The 20,423-nt window shown below is 37.2% G+C and overlaps 1 protein-coding gene across 2 annotated transcripts; it reads right to left on the reverse strand.

Annotated features, from left to right (window-relative positions):
- Positions 1-2,865: 2,865 nt before the first annotated feature.
- Positions 2,866-18,088, reverse strand: LOC120528810 (protein rapunzel-like). 2 transcript variants are annotated; one of them, XM_039752926.1, is made up of 2 exons: positions 17,889-18,088; positions 2,866-6,634 (listed from the first exon to the last, which is right to left on the reverse strand). In XM_039752926.1, exon 2 carries the CDS (start codon positions 6,590-6,592, stop codon positions 5,420-5,422), a length of 1,173 nt encoding a protein of 390 aa, XP_039608860.1. In that variant the 5' UTR covers positions 6,593-6,634; positions 17,889-18,088; the 3' UTR covers positions 2,866-5,419. The 2 variants fall into 2 exon arrangements, with proteins under 2 accessions (XP_039608860.1, XP_039608861.1); XM_039752927.1 differs by lacking the exon at positions 17,889-18,088 and adding an exon at positions 17,710-17,853.
- Between the last annotated feature and the right edge of the window lie 2,335 nt (positions 18,089-20,423).

Here is a 20,423-nt window from a genome sequence, read left to right on the forward strand (position 1 = left end):
TACTAAATGCCAATAAAGAAAAGAAAAGCATTCTCTGAGGTTGTCTGCTTCATCTCAAGCCAAAGCGCACCTTTTCCCCATGCACTTTATGTACGAAAACCTGTAACTCGACATCACTTGGCTCATGGTCCTCACCCAGCAGCCTCACCTGAGGACAAGCCTGGCATAGCTGTGATGACACATCAACTACGGTTTTGTGCAAAGTTCAGTGTTAACACATTGAAAGAAACAGATCACTGAAAGCATTTACAACCCCAAATCAGAAAAAGTTGGGATGGTATGAAAAATGCAAAGAATAAAAATTTACTTTGACTTTTATTTCATTGCAGACAGTATGAACCCAGGATAATTCATGTTTTGCCGGTCAACTTCATTTCATTTGTTAATATACATCCATCTCTGCATTTCAGGCTTGCAACACATCCCAAAACAAGTTGGGACAGTAAAGCATTCACCATTTTGTAATGTCACCATTCCTTCTTACAACACTAAAAAGATGTTTTGTTGCTGAGGATGCCAAGCGATGAAGCATTTCAAGTGTTATTTTGTCCCACTCTTCCTGCAAATACATCTTAAGGTGTGCAACAGTACAGGCTTGTTGTTGTCACATTTTTGTTTCAAAATTCTCCACACATTCTCTACTGGGGACAGATCACGACTACCGGCTGGCCAGTCCAATACCGATACCCTTTTCTTCCACAGCTGTACCCTTGTATTGTGCACAGAATATGGCTTGCATTGTCTTGTTGAAAATTGCACAGACGTCCCAGGAAAGGATGTCATCTTGAAGGTAGTATATGTTGCTCTAAAATCTCAATGTACTCTTCTGCATTAATGCTGCCATCACAGAAGTATAAATTACCTTTGCCAAGGGTGCACTGACACATCCCCATATCATGACAGACCCTGGCTTTTGGACTTGTTGGTGGTAACAGTCTGGATGGTCCCTTTTTGTCTTTGGTCTGGAGCTCACAGTGTCCATTTCTTCCAAAAAAGATCAGGAATACTGATTCCTCTGACCAAAATAGACATTTCTATTGTGAGATGTTCAATCCCGGATGCCACCAAGTTCAGAGAAGTCAATGCCTTTTTTAGATGCTGTTTTTGTACCAAATCCTGATTTACAATAACCTGTTGACATCCCCTATTTGAAACCACTTCATTATTTAATTATTTTACCTCATCATTGCCCCCCGTCCCAACATTTTTTTTGGAATGTGTTGCAGGCCTGAAATACAGGAATGGATGTAGGTTAAACTAAATGAAGTTGCCCACACAAAATATAAAATACCTTGGGTTCATAATGTCACCAATGAAATATAAGCCAAAGTAAATTTCAGGATCACTGGATTTTTTTTATTTGTATTTTCATATCGTCCCAACTTTTTCTGATTTGGGGTTGTAGAAAAAGTCCACAACAACAAAAATGAAATCTACTCAACCTCCAACAAAAAAGTATGAAATAAATATTGTAACATTATTTGAAACAATCTACTCCAAGGAAAGCAAGCATAGGAATAAGCTATAAAAGTAAAAATTAAGTAAAACTGCATTTGGAACAGCAACCCGGAAGCATTTGTCCACATAAAAGTCATCAAAAACATGAAATATACTAGAGGTTCAGGAGCTGAAATGGACATTTCTAAATATGTCAGCATGGCTTATAGTGACAGGTTAGCTATTTACTGACAAAATGAGCGAGAAGGACAGAAGAGTCAATGTTCTCATGAGAAATTTTAGATTCATTAGAAAAAAAAAGCCAGAACCTGTTCTAACCTACAGTATATGGTCTGCTGCCAAGACAAATGAGAGAGACAGAAATATCATCAAGCTCTGACAAGCCTTGCCATTTGTAATTAGTGTACAAAAGTCTTTGGCAGAATTTAAGTCTGTCAAACAAACCCTACAAAGGACATTTTAAACTGATGCAGTTGATTTGGTAAGTGGCTAGCAGAGAACAACATTGAAGAAACTCATCCCAGCTTATGACAGACACCCATTACATGCAGAACTTAATTTCAGTAAATAAGGGAGGATCGACGCTTTAAAGGCCTACACCAACCGTTCCAGAAATTCCTTTCTGGAGTCATGTGACTTTTTATTAAAGAATTTCAGAGGTAATAAAAATCCAGGAAATACAATTTTTCATATGCATTGTTTTAGGTAAAATACAAATTTAGAAGTAGTTAGCAACACTATAAATATTTTATAACTTTTTAGATGTTTTAACTTGCCATGCAGTGGGCTGGCGCCCTGCCTGGGGTTTGTTTCCTGCCTTGTGCCCTGTGTTGGCTCCAGCAGACCCCAGTGACCCTGTAGTTAGGATATAGCGGGTTGGATAATGGATGTTTTTTTTAACTTGTTTGTCTCAACGTATGCTTATTTCTGTCCAGTATTAGATGCAGCTGGTAAGGCAAATTTCATGTTTTCTTGTGTAAACACATCCGATTCAAAACCTTGAACCTTAAAGGAAATAAATGGCATAATTTTAAATGGAATCTGAATAAAGAACTAGATATTCCTGAAGTATATATCCACATAAAAGATTTTACTTTTACAACCCGTCATGCATTGCCTGAAACATGTAGGTTATGAAGACTGAGTGTTTACGATTACACTCAGTAGGGTTTACATGTTTTCTTGATACACTTTAGTACAGGATTTGGAAAATTTTACTTTTTCATGAAAATGATGTGTTTTCAAGGTTCAGTCACAAAAACTGTAAACTGCTGTATCATCTCATGATTGTCAGTGCTGAAACTGAAAGAAACATGAGAAACACTGACAAGGGGGCATGATTAGGGGGCAAGCTGGCTTACTTCTCAAAGTTCTGTTTTATATAATAAGGACTTAAACACAAGCAAATATAGAAATCATTATCATTTATTATAAACATTTCATGTATAGCTATTTTTTCTAAAAGATACAATTATATTAGAAGCAAGTCACAAACATTACTGCTCTTATTTGTTCTTTAACTTCATTTACAGTAAATAAAAGAGGCAACAGAGGTGCATAAACAGTAGATAAAAATACAGTGCAATAATTTTGTCCAAAATTGACAGCAAGCTGATAAACATTAAAGCTTATTCTGTTGTAGCTGAAAACAATGAAAACTGAAGAAAATGTACATGAAGAAACGGCAATATTTCATCCTAATCTCCTATAGCACAAGTCATGTTAATGTACAGTAGAAGCTAGATAAAATATATCAATGATATGGAATGAGAAGAAGGAGTACAAACTATCATTCAAACCACCCTGACTTAGGTTATTTATTACATTTCTTATTTCACATTGGGCCAAACTTCTAGAAGTGGAAAAATGTAACTTCTTTACAACATTCAATCTGCCAAGGAGAGTGAATGAGCTAAAATAGGGACATCAGCTTAAATTTGAGTCATCTCTTTGGCTTAAGGAGCCTTCTACTTTTCCACTACCATCAGGAATCATCAGAACCTGACTAATGGTCTGTTCTTGGTTATATCAAGGATTAAGCAACAGATATCTGTGTGCCTCACCATATGTATGATATGCCAGGCATGAACACATTTACTTAGTTGGCTGATGCCTTCATCCTCAGTGACTTACAATATTCAAGGTATAACTGGTTCCACTTCTTTTGGTTTTTCTCAGGTAGGTCAAGTGACCTGCTCATGGTCACACAGTGTCAGTAGCGGAATTTGAACTCATAACTTCATGGTTTGAAGTCCAAAGCCGTTACCACCACACCACACTGCCTGCCTAATGCAATGCTAACCAAACATCAAGCCAAACTTTCATAAGTGCTTTCACTTTGTCACTGGTCCAGTGTGCAAGTGTTCTGTGTGACAAATCAGAAGCTACAATGTCACCACAGCGTCATTTGTATGTGATGCATGTCAGTGGTTCAATACGCTGATTGTGCTCATTTAGGTTGTATGAAATGGCCCTTACTTTAAACAGGGGTGGCCAGTCCAGGTCTTGAAATATTTCTGCTCCAACTAAAATCTTAATTATATACTAATTATTTTGGAATAAGCCCTTTAATTTGATGCTATACTCCTTGTACCTGTTATGACTCCTGTGCCAGAAATTCATTCCACATTTTTACTTTTCTAGGCAAATTGACAAAATAGACCGAAGGGAAACAGAATTGCCACATGCCTTAACTTTTCTTATTTTTGTCATAAATATCGTAGCCAATAACGAAGACACTAAGGTAAAAAGGGCACCAATGTGGCTGGTTAGCTGCTGTCTATCTTGTAATTTGATACTCATGGTAGATCACATTCTCGATAATAAAACGAAACTAAGAATTAAAAAGGTAAATTAAAATGAATCAAAGAAGTGGCAGTGGAAAGCGTCTTTGTGGATTTTCACAGCAGTGAAAGTCATTTTATGATAAATTTCTGAGACAGCATAGAAGTCTGATTAAATGAGGAGTTCAAGTAATAGTACTTTGACTTTAAATTAAGAAATTAGTTTGAACAATACCCTGAAGTCACTTAGGATTTCCTGGACCAGGACTACTCAACCCTGTCTTAACAAATACTTCTTAATATAAAATAAGAAGTTAGATTATTATTTTTTTAGGTAATTAAGCTAATCAAAGTCAGTTCTTTTTGTGAGTAATATTTTCACCGCTGCATTTTTTGATATTTACTTTTTATGTGATTTTCATGTACATCTTATACATAGAGAATTAAACATATATTGCAGTATCTTCTTCAATTCCGACATTTTTCTTTTATCATAGTTCTACTGCAGAGATTGTTTTTAAATGCAGTGTTTTTATAATATATTGTTATATACAGGGTGGCCCATATTTATGTATATGATTGAAAAGGTGTTATTGTCAGGAAACTACCAATGTTATTACCAAGTAACATAATGGAACATATGGACATTAAGAACCTTAAATGTTTTTACATCCTTGGTTCTCCATGGTGTGGTCCACCAATGTGCCATCCAGATCGATACACGCCTGAAGACGAACAGCAACATTGTCATGTCACGTTCTGTATTGGTATCTTCTGAAATTCTTTTGTGATAGCTGCATGTAACTCAGCCACATTGTGGATGCAATGTTGATACACTTTGTCTTTTAGGTAATCCCACAGGAAAAAGTCTGGCTTGGTCAAATCAGGAGACCAAGCTGGCCATTCCACAGGCCCACATCGGCGGATCCAGCGTTGCAGGAATGTTTCGTTGAACCACTGTCACATTGGTATGGCGTAGTGTGTTAGTGCCCCATCTTGCTGCCACCACAGATCATCAATGTGCAGTCGTGCAGACAATAAAGGATAAACAGTACCGGTAAGCAACTGCACGTAATTCTCTCAGGTAATTTAAATGCTACAGCCTGTAAAACATCATATACTTTGTACATAAATATGGGCCATCCTGTACTATAGCATTCAGGCTTTATTCAAAGAAACTATGATGGATGAACACAAAGAACAACGTTCTTATATTGTTGCCAAAAATGTAATTCCTCAGGGAAACTACACGCTACAGCTACTTCTTTATTGTTTTGGATTGTATGCACTACACAAGCAGGAATGTTATAGAAAATCTCTTCAGATATAGCTTTCACATCATTTTTCTTCTGGTTTTCCATTAACTGATTTATCTGAGTTTTGTTGAGGGGCTCTGGAGATGAACTGTAAGAAACTGAAATATTGACAGTATCATTAACTTTGAGTACGTCAAACCGACTTTTACCTGTCAGGCAGTGATATTCCTTCCAACATAACTTACTAAAGATCCCGGTTGGCTCATTGAATACACGTACAGACCACATTACCCAGTTATATTTCTTCTTTAGAAACTCCAGTAAAAGGTCTGCCATCTGCTTATTATTTGTAGCATTATTATCTCTCAACAGCCTCTGTATGTCAATTTTTGCTTGTTCTGCAAAGCTTCCAATACAGTCATCAATAACTATTTTCATTCTGATCTCAACATCTTTGATCTTTTCTGACCATTGCTTTGCTAATTCTTCTTCATCTTCATTCTCCAAAGCAGCATGACCCATCAAGACAATCAGTCCAATGCAGAACAGCTTTTTCAGGCGGTCACAGAAATCCTCCATGACACGACGATTTTTCTCTTCATAATTCAGAGCAATCTCTAGAATGGGTTCACCGAAGGCTCTGTTCCCAGTCACTGCATCATACAGGATGTTCAGGTTCTTTTCACCACCAGACTTGTTAAAGTGATCCAAAAACAACTTTTTCTTGGTCTCTCTAAACTTTGGCTTAGCGTTTAAGAAGTCCATGAATTTTCTAAACTGGTTAATCAGATTTTCCTCAATAGAAAAGTATTCACTATCCATGGTGCTCTTCTTTATTTCATTGTTGATGCTGGTGATCTCTTCAGAAATAACGTCAAGCTTATCCCGGACTTTCTGGAACTGTTCCTTCATGAATTCTGCCTCTTTGCTTTCTACATTATCTAAAGCAAGTTTCACAATGGGTGCAGCTATCTGGAAGATAGGAAAAATCTCTCCTACCACACTAGCAACAATTTCAGCACCCTGTTCAAATATATCCATTACTGTCTCCACTACCTCCTTTTTCTCTGCCACCAGTTGCTGAAGAGCAGACATGTTGACAAAATTCTTGTCAGACAAAGCTTTCTGAAAATGATCCTGCAAAGAGAAGAACACATAAAATTAATATGAGGGAATATAAATTTACACAAAGACATTGTATAATCAAAAGATGTTAAAAGGATAAACACCAGATTGCTATTTTTGAATTATTTAATTTTGGTATCTAAGGTGCAATTAAAGTTAAAAAGTAATTGCTTTATATTTTGACCACAACAGGTGCTAACTGCTTGACATTTTATTCATGATGCAAATATTAGGGGAACTGTAATTAAAATATATTGAATTTGAATATGAAAAAATATAACGATGAGCTAAAACATACATTGTGGTGTATATTGTAATCTGAAAAAGAAAAAGAAAAAAAAAACAACCATGATACATTCTTTACCTCAAAAATGATAGACACCATGTGCTTAAACTGAGGTCTTAATTAAAGCAGTCGCAAACAAATGAGACTTTGCTGGGAGGTTTAAAGAATTGCTTGCTTCCAACTGCATTATGCACAGGTTGAATGCATAATAAGACTTGCTTTCATATACAGTACCTCCATGCAAGATCAAACTTGCCATGGAAATCTCTCACATGGTAAGGTATGGCTCACACTTACTCTTATATAATAACAACAAAATAACACAAGTATTGATTGTGTCATGTCTGCTTGCAGTGGTGGATAATATCAATGTGACATAGGCAGGCAGTATGGCATAGTGATTAAGGCTTTATACCCAAATTCCACCAGTGACCTCATGTAACAATAAGTAAGTCACATTATCTGCTTGTACTCCAACTGGGGTAACAAAAAACAAATAACTAACCAACTACCTGTGCTGTTCCATATAAGACAGATTGAAATCTAAATAATCGACATAGACCTCCTGTCACTGTTACACCCCATTTGGTATGGGATTTCTAAAATCAGTGTTAATGTTTGTGATGTATTGTTTATTGAAATGACAGAGACATAGCAACCAGATGGGTACACAAACACTTGTCCTTTCATTAAGGTGGATTCCCTTTTAAATGTTGCAAGTCACCTTAGAAGAAGGTATTGGCCAAAAACATTAACACTAAGTTTTCTCTCCCTCTGATATACAGTATGAAGTGGCTTTACTATGAACATGTAAAATTACTCTATACCTTGTAAATTAGATATTACTGGATAAAATCATATATCTGTTTTCTAAACCTTTTTTTCCCATTAGAGTTACCTTCCAGTTATATGAATGGGCTGCGATTATTCACTGATTAAATTGTAATGTATTGGAACGTATCATAAACAAATCCTCACTGAGCAGTTTTATGGATTGTCTCTTAAATGTCATGTGGTTGGCATAGTAAATGTATGCATACTATATATCATTTTTTTCTTAATGCACATGTACACAATACAGATAAACATACACAAAACAGAGAACCATATACCATTAAAAAATGTGCCCACAAGGTATCTACCAGCACATTAAATCAATTGTGGAAATGTCTTCTTAGATGTTATGAAATTGCTATTAAGTCAACCATTGATAAACCAAATCAATCTCTGCCTGGAATCTCTCAAGTCTCCATTTCTTTACTTTTGATCTACAATTTGCTATTGTGCACACCCACTATACATTTTAAGTAAAGCAAGGCCAATTATTATATCTCTACACTGCAAATTAAATTCCATCAGTTTCACTTACACTTAAAATGCCTGAGGTATGTCAGGTTATTCTTCCTTTTACATTGTCATTAGGTAAAAAAAGACTGTTGATCTTTGTAGCTGCAAGCATCTGAAGTTCTTTAGTAAAAAAAGCAGTAAAACTATACAAAGAAAACTGACAGTGAAACTGCTCTTTTTATATATTAACTACTACTACTGATCGCCCCCTGTTTGCTTCGTTCCCCAACCCCCCCAGCCTGCGCTATGCGCCTGCCACTTCATGTCTCTGCCGCTCGCGTTGTGAAGAGGGGGGCTGAACGTACCCCAAGGAGACGTGGTCGCTCCTCTGAAACCCCCTCTTAAACGGTGATACAATTGGAAACAAATACAGTTTTTTTTTTACCTCATCTTTGCTCGATCAGCTGCTGGCTTCCTGCTGTTGCCGTTCCGTGTGATCTGCATCTCATGCGATGCCTCAAACATTTAAAAGCCTGTACATCAGCTGTCCTACTCTTTGTCTTTTATTTCCGGCCCCAAGTATGGAACAAAGTCTTGTCTCATGGAACGTGAGTTCTTGATATTTTTTAGTTTAGAATTTAAAAATGTAATAAGAATTTGAAAATCTAACAACATCACATTAAAGTTCGATAAATTCTGAAAAGAATGATACCAAACATATATATATATACATATATATATATATATATATATACATATATATATATATACGTAGGTTTAAAATAAGCCCAATTTAAAGTGTGACAAAAAAGTGACATAAAAACGTTGTGTTGTTGAGAAACAACTGGATATCTGTATGTGGTGAGAAACTCAGAATCATAATGTGTGTATATGAGTGTAATTTGTTTCTTACTGCTGCCATGCTTTAAAGCCAGTAGTTGAAAGAAGGTCCCCATTTGATATCATGTATAAATGAAAGCATGATTTTCCATGAGATCATTGTCTCACATTCTCTGAGTAAATTATTTTGTGAGGGACAAAAAAATATTTGAAAACCATACCAAATTGATACTGTATATCTCTCATGGAAATGATACCTCTGCAATATATAAATATTTGGGTATATATTTGGTGTGTTAACTGTATAAAAAGTAGCTGAGAGTAGCTGGGAATGTGCTTTACACAAAGGTAAGAAATAGTTGTGCTTTATGTATGTGTGCCATATTATGGTATTTCTAGCATATTCAAGGGCATGTTCTGTTTAAAAAATTTGAAGTAATGGAAGTATTAACATTCTTTTGTTGATTCGATATTTTAAATAATCCAGATTGTGTCTTGTCTTGTAGGTTTCTGCTTTCTCTGTAGACTGGTCCAAATTCTTGCTGTTCTACAGTAATACTGTATCGGAGAAGCCACACACTGAGATTTGAAATACAAGAAGCCTGCACCTCAGAGATGAATAATTGTACCAAGGCCGGTGCAAGTACAGTAGACAATTAACCATCTTGCTTGATTCATGTGAAATATAAACTACTGGCCAACAATGAATCAGAACACCTTTCAGTGGTAAAATGCAAACATGCCATACCAATTTAAATGTTAATTTTAAAAATAAGCATTGCTATAAAGAATATACGCGTAATTAACACTATAACACAAAGCATCCCCTTGATTACACCAATGCTATCTGGAGGGACCGAAGTCATGAAAATCAACTTTTCTGAATAAACTTTTTTTTAATGATGATTGAACAGTTTCTTCACTTAGTTACAGTTACAGTGTTTTTAACACAGCTTCCTTTCGGGAAAAAAGAAGCTGCCCCTTAAGTAACATTATAGAATTACATAAAGAAGTAACATTGACGCTGGATATTGTTTTGCTGGAATCTTTCTGTTCTGTGTATAAGTAATAGATAGGGCTTGATTAGGTAATTGTGGCTGTATTTACAATCTGATCTACTTCATTTGTAATCTTTAATGAAGGCTGGGTTGGCCACCATCACTTACAGGCACTGCACTATAGTCATAGACCACAAAAGATGTGAGAACTGTGTAGAACAGCACCGCTTTGAGGTGACTATCATGGTGAGTATTCACACAACTGCACATAATAACATTTTGCCTTTTTAAATGAATGTGCTTTTCACTACAACATTATCTAACATCCAAACTAACTTCAAGAATTTGATCTCACTTAGGCTTCAAAACAAACGATAAAGGAGAACCTGAAAACTTAAGAGGCATTTTTCTAGCATTGCTTTAAAAAGGCAGTTAATAAATTGTCAAATATGAGTTATCTGTGAACTCACTTAAAGCGCAGACACTCTGACGCTTTGCTCCACTGATGCCGTCCATGTTTTCGTCATCAGTCTCACCATCCACATCGAAAGAAGTACTCTTGCTCCAGCCATTGGAATGAGGAGTGGCTAAATATGGGTGGGTTTAAATTCTTAACTCCACCCATACTTTCCATTTGTCACAAGTTTGGGTCCCACCCACAAATTCAAGCTAGAACTGCAGGTCAGAGTTCACATGAGAACATTAAATCACACTGATGTTAAGCTCCCTTTTTAAGATATAAATATTCTGATATCATCTGAGCAAATCAGAACAGCATGTGCTATTTATGACAGACTGTTAATCATCTTTTCTTTTTTCTTTTTTAAAAATAGTAAACATTAGATGTGATTGATTGAAACTATTCAGTACAATTCACCTCTATCTTATTTTCTCTCTGAACCTATACTGAAATGAATGTTGATATATTCATCATTAATTTCCATTCATATCCCACTTTAAATTTACTTGATAAAAGCTTTATTTTTCTGTAATTGTGTGATTTAAATTGTACTTACTGTATTAATTCAGCCAATTCAGTAAACTTCATAAAAACCTTGTTTATCAATAGCTACTTTTGCTTAGCCTCGTTTAAACCAGACTTTTCACTTTGACAAAGGGGAAAACAGACATGTTTGTCATCAAAACTGTAAATAAACCATTATTATTATAACCATTATAAAAATTATGAATGTAAAAAATGTTTTATGTTCTGCCTTCAGGCACATTTTCTGTTTTCAACTATTCCTTGCATATGCTCCCAACCTCACTCTCTATCTTACATAAAATGTTCCTTATGCTAATACAGTACTTAATTTCATAGTCTCCATTTATAGTTTTAATGCAAAACAACATTCTTTTTTAGCTCTAAAATGTTTGTACTAGGCTGGGTTAAACAATTAACTCCACCTATGAAGGTTTAGCCTGACCTCATTCTGACAGAGGCAGCGATGACCTTGTTCATCCACATGCCTTAGATTTTTAAAATATCTGATGGTACTTTTTTTATGATTCATCTTAATCAGCAGTTACAAATTGTAGTCTTTTATTCATTTGTTATTTTAGGGCTATCTTTCAGAGTGAAATGTTGTTTTAAATGCAAAAAGTATCTTCTACATCTGCATATTGCAATTTTGGTAGTGATGCAATACACTGTTTAAATAAAAAATTAAATAAAAAAAAAAAACAGTTTGCTAATTGAACACAGTTAAATCATTCATTTAAATGAAAAAAATACCTTCGTCTATCATCACCTAATAAGAGTGTTTTTGTTAGTTACTTCAATAAGACGCTTAACCGCACACATCTTACTAGGCCTGTATTATAAGCTACAAGTTGTCTAACCCAAAAATGCCTGCCCTTTCAGCACAGTTCTCAGATTTGCTTTTTGGTGGTTCTACCTATGAACAGACCTGCTTGGTTATGGTTGAGATCTTGTATAGATTTAAAACTAGATCACTAACTATCTGGGCTTCCCAATGGCCTCCGTGTTAAATGTAACATGAATTTATTGAATTCCATCCCAGCTCAAAAAAATGTATATTTAGTTAACAAATTATTTTCATGCTTAACTATCAATCAATAAGCAGATGAACTCACTGTTCAAAATTACTGAAACATTTCTCTCCTGCCATTACTTCTAAAATTCAGATAAGATAGTAAGATGTATACCCACCATACATCTCCTAACATTTCATCATTACTCCCTTCAAATATACAAATGTATATTGCTTGTTGCAATAGTGTCTAAATGTATTTATCTGTCATGCAAAGACAAAATTATATTCTTTAATGAAGTGTTTATGATAGTTTCTGAGGGGTGTGACCGCCCTAAGAAAAAAGGAATTATACCATATAGTTGTCAAAATCAAGAGATAAACAAGCAACCTGCTTCAACATGCAAGATTACACAAAATTGGGTGGGGTCCAAAGATTTTCTAATCCCACTGCAATGTTTGTCTGGATTTATAGATGAAACAGGCTTCCATAAGGAGAGAAAGTCTCATCCTTGCATTACTTTTTCCTCTCTTACACCAGGCTAAACTCTCTGCAACCCCAGGAGCACCACAGTTCTCTCCTGCTTTTTGAACTGAACCTGGCAAAAACCCACCTGCCTCAGGCTGGCAATGTATCTGTCTGCAGTCTAGCTGAACATGTGGATATACCGAAAAAGGTGTTTCCTTCATAAATACTTAAATAATATAGTGTCAAGGATGCCAGGGGCCACAACCCGGCGGGCACGCCTGGATAGTCCCCGACGTGGACACTGTTACTCCTCGGCCACGAGAGGGCAGCCGCCCGGCCTATTTGGGGCCACAAGGAGTAACCTGGGACACTCGGGACAGGACGTGGCCACCGCCAGGGGGCGCCCGGACAGTGAGGGAATCCTGGATGGCAGCACTTCCGCCACACCAGGAGGTGCTGCCGGAGATAATTCCAAGAAGACCCGGAGTGCTTCCAGGTGCTTTCCTGAGTCTTCCGCCACACCAGGAAGTGACGTCAAGGGGAGCACCTGGGGCTCATCCGGGTCATGATATAAGGGGCCGCCTCCTTCCAGACATTGAGCCAGAGTTGGGAGGAAGGAGACGAAGCTTGTGAGGAGGAGGAAGGAGGTCGAGAGAGAAAAGAGAAAGAAAAGAAGAAGAAAGGAAAGAGTTGGTGAGAGAAGAAGAATGGAAAGAGTTGGTGAGAGAAAGCATTGTGGCGCAGTGAAGAAAATAAATAAAGGAGTGTGTTTTGTACATCCTGGTGTCGGTCTGTCTGTGTCTGGGGGTGCATTTGCCACAATAGTAATACTTTTCTTAAATACTTAAACACTATTTAATACATAAATACTGTATTTCTTAAATACTGAAACAAAGAAACGTATTTACTCTTCACTCGGTGGTCTGGTACATTTTGGAGTTTTCTGTAATTAACACTATACTGTACAGTATGTCGATTTTGATATAGTCTAAAACTGAACCCAATGCTGAGTCCAGAAATTGTGCTAATGGGGATGGGACATTAATGCACATACCCACACCAGGACAATTTATAGTTGTCACTTAACTAACCTGCTTTGTGTTTGGAATCTGAGAGAAAAATCAGAGTACCTGGAGAAGAACATGCTATGTTAAGCTTATCCACTGAGATTAAACTACAAGTCTGTGGAGCTGTGATGCACAGACGTTAGCCACTGTGCTGCCATGCCATCCCTCTTTTTAAAATTATATGTATATGTGTGAATGCTAAAGTGACACAGAGATCAGACCCCTTGTAGTTTAAGTGACTGAGAATATTTGTATCCCTTGCAATAAGGTCCTTACTTTTGGAAGCCATCAGGAACAAATCTCAGATGCTAATTCAAGGCTGCCAAATGGTTAGCTTCTGGATTTCTGATGAAACATTAATTTGCTGCAGTAGGTATACTTAATAACTAGCATGCATTTATATCCACTGATTGCTCTCATACAAGTATTAGTGAAAAAATAAAGTCATGTCTGTTTGATTTTTATCTGTCATTAACCACCCACATTAGATCCAAGATAATTATGTAATCAGCCTCAAGGCCTTTCTTCTCTTTTTTGTTATCACAGTACTAAAAAGAAAAAGGCACCACGAAGTTGCAGAACACCAATCAGTTCTCCCCAAATCACAAAGGCCATCATGCCCTGCAACTACACTTACAGCTGGACCGCCTAGTATGATGCAAGCAGTTTCACTAGGAATACTACTGAGATTTATTTAAGGGTTTCCTTTATAATCCACAATAGTCAAACAAAAGCCAAACACTGACTTGCTTCTTATGTTCTTTTTGTACGTGAGAAGACAAAGCAGAAGAACCTGTTTTAAAAATGCATTACATAAAAGCTCGTGGTTTCATGTGCATTCTTCTTACAGGTGCATCTCAAACACATTAACTATACTTGTTGCTTGTGTTTCTCTTTCAAGTACACTACCTAAACCTTTTATAATGGTATATAAAATGAAACAAATACACAACTCTTCTGTGATCTTCAATAGTGGTGAATGCCCACAGTCCTTTCAATTATTTTGCAACTCTGAAACTCTTCTTACATTTCGAATGAAGAAAAGACACTTTGTCAAAGACAGTAAGAACCGTTCTTATATTTTTTTCTTGTATGACTTATGATTTTTCTCTTAAAAGCCATAAAGAGAACACCTTTCACAAATTATCTAGTCTGAAGGACTTACTGTATAAAGCACAGGACATAAGAATGAACCACACTCTGGCAGATATCAATCCCTTTCTGCATCCTTAATAACCCAAATGGGCCAAACAATAAGGCTCATTAAGATAAAACTGCACCCACTTAGATGATGGGGAAAATTGGGAAAATTCATACATTTCTTATAATTAATGAGTCTGAAAGCTCAAAGCACTGCCAAATAGTTAAACAGAACTGTTAAAATACATATAACAGCAACCAAAGCCCACTGTGTCTTACTAAAGAACCATATTCAATAACGCTGTAAGTAAATTATGGCATGGGGTTTATTATTGCTGCCTTACAGTCCAAAGGACCTGTGTTCAGTTATAGGTACGATTCCTACCTGTGTGAAATTTCCTCAGACTACTACAATTGACTTAAACATTATTATTACTGTACAGTATATCTGGTAGACGCCATTAGCCATGACAACTTACAACATCTGAAAACAGTAAATATTTACCTGTGTATTTTTTACAACTGGTTTGAAGATAGAGTGCCTAAATTACTGAGGGTCGCACAATGAATCATAAGTGAAGACTGAGCAAACATCTTTTATCCTATCCAGTGCTATAGAAGGCATGTTAGATTACCTGACAGATATAAGTGTGTACCCCGCGACCCGACCTCGGATAAGCGGAAGAGGATGGATGGATATAAGTGTGTACAGTATGTGAGTGTGTCCTGCAGTGGACTGGTGTCTCCGCCTGGGGTGGTTCCTGCCTTGTGTCTGAGGCTCCCTGGAGTGAGCCCCCCTGCCCAAGACCTTCTAATGTACAAAAAAGAGAGTACTGCTTGTTTTACACATTTCACTTGTCATCTGAAAGTAGACAAATTTACAAAAAGCAGGTGCAAGGACATTGGTTAGTCTTTAAAACAAGCACTGGTAGTTATAATTATGGTTTTGTTGAGAGAGTGGGGACAAAGTTCATTCAGTGTATGGTGTTAGTTGGCCTAATCCACCTAATCAAAATCAGCAACTTCCCCATTATAGCAGGAAAATGATAAGATTGTTGCTTTCTAAAAACAAACCTTTTGTGCTTTGTCGATGGGAAAAAGTCATCTTCTGTGAGGAAAGTAACACAATCTGGTAACATAATATAACATTTTCAAACCCGCCTAAACCAAAGCAGGGTCTGGGGAGGGGGGCTGGGACTTATCTGCTCAGTTCTGTAAACACACCAACTTCTCTGAGCTACTGGAAAATAAAAAAGTAAGCAGAAAACCGAAAACACAGTCTACCATTCACAGCTGAATAACATTTAATTGGAAAACATCCCATTAAATGCATAAACACCACTATGAACGGAGCAATAGTGCTGAAACCAGCAAAACAAGGTTATGACGTTGTTTTAGGGTTGGATTTAAACTTGAGCTGTAACAAAATATTTCCAGAAAGTGCAGGAATTGCATATCCTTGTAGGGAGCCTTTTATCGAAGATGGCACAATGACAAAGTGTGTAATGGGAACCTGATTTGGAAAACCATGAGATGCTTTTGCAAAAGCCAAAGGATAGGCTTACTGAAGAGAACGGATAGAAAAATGGGAAGAATATTTTTAGCGAAATGTGACATCTAGCAATAACCATTTACATACAAAAGTATTCCACAAAACGATAGAGGTGTATTTGTTTATTTGTGTGCTGTTTGTGAAGACTTGAACATTGACTTCTCTAGGAAACCTTGCATTATTAAAAGCTATTCTGCTTGATAATAATTACTGTATATGTAATTTATAATGCTGTTAAAGAATTACTGTGTACAAAGGTTTATAAAACTTGCAATGTACTTCATGATTGGAAACGCCTTTATCCAGCGGACAAGAACACTTGCGGCTCAGTTATGAAGGACAGGTGCCACTCCTTTTAATAGTATGGGCAACATAAGAAACCACACACCTGTATACTATGAAAAATGTAAAATGAGTACAACATAATCTGACGCCCAGTGCTTGGAAGGGAACCAGATTACTGGCAGCACCCTATTCTTGGCGATACAGTTTCTGCTTCAATAGTTGGTGTTCTAAGCTTCAACTGGTGCCAGATGCCACGGTTCGCTAAAATAACTTGCCAGTAATAACATCGATATGCCGTTACGATACACTGACAGTCGATCGGTGTATTTGTGTGTGTGTGAGTGTTGGGGGTCCACCGTTAAGATTTCTCAAACGATGTCTGTACTCTGTGTTGGAAATAAAAGAAGTAACTGGAAACTGGAAGGAGTGTCGGCACTGCGCACAAACTTCAAGCACTGCTAGTGACTTTTAAAAAATACTAAGGGTGCTGCAGCATAAAATGTGTCTTCTGTTTTTAATAAAGTAATCGACATATTATGGAACTATCATAAGCGATCGATAAAGGGAAGCGCACGATTTTACAAAGCCTTTGTTACAATTATAAAGGGATTACATCATTTAAAGCCAATAATGATGCGCCAATAAGTAATTTGCATTTACAGGGAGATGAAGAGAAAGTACTTTATCGCTGCTTATCACACACCCTTATTTATCAACGCTACTGAATCTGTGACATGCACACATAAACACCATGTAATACCCACTTGTGGACTGGCAACTTTGTGAATTGAATGCTCAAGTATCTAAAACTTTTTTTAAGGGTACAGCTACAATTATCCAAATCTGTTGTGCATATCTAAATTAGTTCAATTTAGGTCCTTTTTAATACTTCTTAAATCGATCTCCTCACTCTCCTTCTCCTCCTCCTCCTCCTGCTCTCCTGCCATCACCCGATCTTGTGAGTTTTGTGAGGGAAACAGAGCGGCCTCTGCTTCCTGCCTGCTCTTCAAAGCCACAGACTATCTTTTCGACGGATATGAAATTGTCTTGTAAGTCATCGCACTTCCCGTTTGTCTCAAGTTTATTCATGACTTGCTCCCACAAATCGCTAACAAGCTCTCTACTGCTTAAAAAATGGCCGTTATTGCTTGAAAATAAATGATACTGACCTTATCACAATGTTCCGCCTCTCACGAAGTTTTAACATAGTTGTACTCTATCAGTCAATAACAACATCACAAATGTCTTTTTAATTTGTCGCAGCAAAAGTAAACTTCTTGCCGCAATTCAAAAAGCGCACAGACGCATCGACAGAACTTTTGCCAATGACCAACTCCCGAGTACGTACCTTTCTTTCTCCGCCGCACCAGGCAGTGTGGATGTGGACAGATGTTGAGAATCTCTTAGGTTCCGCTTGTTGCTGGACGGGGTCGTTTCTGTGACGAAAGACACACCCTCCGAGGAGAGCTCGGCTCTGCCACGTAACTTGCGCCTCCTCCGCTATTCAATAGCTCGAACACCCCCTGCTTTGGCGAGGCACTGCGAGACGCGGCCCTCCGCTCCAGTGCTTGTGTGAGAAGCCGAAATACCGAAAGCTGCTTAGCCGCAGGTGCAGACGCTTCCCATGTAGCTTAAATTTTAAAAAGAGAGAGTCATCGTTTTATAGGGTCTTTTTGTGCTGACTAAGAGGGGGTGCATCTCATGTGCTTATTAGCTAAATAACTTTAGAGCAATGTTTAAATAGTTTGTATCCAGTTATTTTCTATACCAGATAAATTCCATGTTATGGTCTCGGGCAGGTGGTGTGTCAGGAGAATCAAACGCAAGGCAAATATCCAAGCCTGAATGGAGCGCCCGTTTAGCAGGGGACCCACCACGCTGAGTTACAGCGGGGCAAAAGTCGCCAGTGAACCAATAGACTTTTTGATGATGGAGAAAAAAATCTAAAGAGCGCCCAAAGGAAATATAAATTGACAGAGAGAACACACAAACTCCTCACAGGCAGCGGTCGTGCTGGAGCCGTGAGGGAGGAATATAGAAACACAGAAATCGGAGACGTTTAAAGACATTGTATGCGTTTAGTGCTGAATTATTACATTTAATTGCCAACAACACATCGTTACACCCGTTTGTCCATTTTCATAATCTGCTTATCCACTTCAGGGTTATAAGGAGCCAGAACGTAAGCCAGCTGCAAAGGACACAAAGAAGGAATCATTAATACATGAGATCGTGTTTTATCACCAAGACCAAGTTTTGATGTTTCTAATAATATGATATCCAATCCAATGGAAATGTCCGTTTTTTTAAATACTTTGTATGACGTATCTTGAAAGCTCATCAGTATACTGTTGATGTAAGTGATCTTTAAATATTTTTAAAAATAAAAAAACAACTAATAAAAATAACCTCCATGTACACTGTCATATTTTAAGTTTCATAACATAAGAAAAAGTTTTGTTCCATAAGAAAATATCAAAGAGAATTGAATAAGCTTGCTTTTTTGACTATGTGGCTTATTGCCAGGCTGTAAAGTATGGACTGCCAAGCCCCATCACTGTTTCACTTTGTAATGCTGAGTGAGTCACGTAAAATTGTTTTGTCTTTTTATATGTTACCAACCCAGTGTAGTTTGCATTGCGAAATTACGTAAGAGAGATTCTGATAGAGTGGGACCCAATAGTGACCAGCTCTGGACGACAACAAACAATGTGAAAAAGTTCCATGGAAGTTTTTTTTTTTAATTCTCACATAACTCATGTTGCGTAGTCCATGTCCGTTATCTATAGGTATGTTCAAATCATGCAAAATGCATTCATTTTTTCTAGAATATTATTAATACTTAATTCTGGAAAACTCAGAATTATATATATATATATATATATATATATATATATACAGTACAGGCCAAAAGTTTGGACACACCTCCTCATTCAATGTGTTTTCTTTCTTTTCATGACCATTTACAGCACTCCATCACTCTCCTTCTTGGTCAAATAGCCCTTACACAGCCTGGAGGTGTGTTTGGGGTCATTGTCCTGTTGAAAAATAAATGATCGTCCAACTATCCTGACTTCTGCACAACACAACTGCTGGTCCCAACCCCATTGATAAAGCAAGAAATTCCACTAAATAACCCTAATAAGGCACACCTGTGAAGTGAAAACCATTTCAGGTGACTACCTGTTGAAGCTCATTGAGAGAATGCCAAGAGTGTGCAAAGCAGTAATCAGAGCATATTCTAGTTTTGAAGAAACTAGAATATAAAACATGTTTTCAGTTATTTCACCTTTTTTTGTTAAGTACATAACTCCACATGTGTTCATTCATAGTTTTGATGGCTTCAGTGAGAATCTACCAATGGAAATGGTCATGAAAATAAAGAAAACACATTGAATGAGGAGGTGTGTCCAAACTTTTGGCCTGTACTGTATATATTTCTCTTCTGCTTCATCCTGCTTCCTCTTCAAAACCGGTCCCGCCCACACACAGCCGACACGGCATTTTTCGATTCCTATTCGTCCTCTTCCAAACCCTTCCCCATGCTGCCTGCAGCCTCCCATACACCCCCACGCCGCTTTTCTCGATTCCCATTCTGCCTTCGGACTACTAAACACCTATTCACAACTACGTCTTTCAAGAAGTATTTCAATCAATCAATCAACATTTATTTATATAGCACATATTCATACAAAAAAATGTAGCTCAAAGTGCTTTACAAAATGAATAGAAAAATAGAAGACACAATAAAAGATAAACATAAGTCAACATTAATTAACATAGAATAAGAGTAAGGTCCGATGGCCAGGGTGGACAGAAAAAACAAAAAAAAAAACTCCAGAAGGCTGGAGAAAAAAATAAAATCTGTAGGTGTTCCAGACCA

The sequence above is a fragment of the Polypterus senegalus genome, chromosome 1 (genome assembly GCF_016835505.1).
Source record: "Polypterus senegalus isolate Bchr_013 chromosome 1, ASM1683550v1, whole genome shotgun sequence".
Lineage (NCBI taxonomy): Eukaryota > Metazoa > Chordata > Cladistia > Polypteriformes > Polypteridae > Polypterus > Polypterus senegalus.

What these genes read in the sequence shown, in the direction of transcription:
- LOC120528810 (XM_039752926.1), bottom strand. Translation starts at nt 6,592, where the DNA reads ATGTCTGCTCTTCAGCAACTGGTGGCAGAGAAAAAGGAGGTAGTGGAG.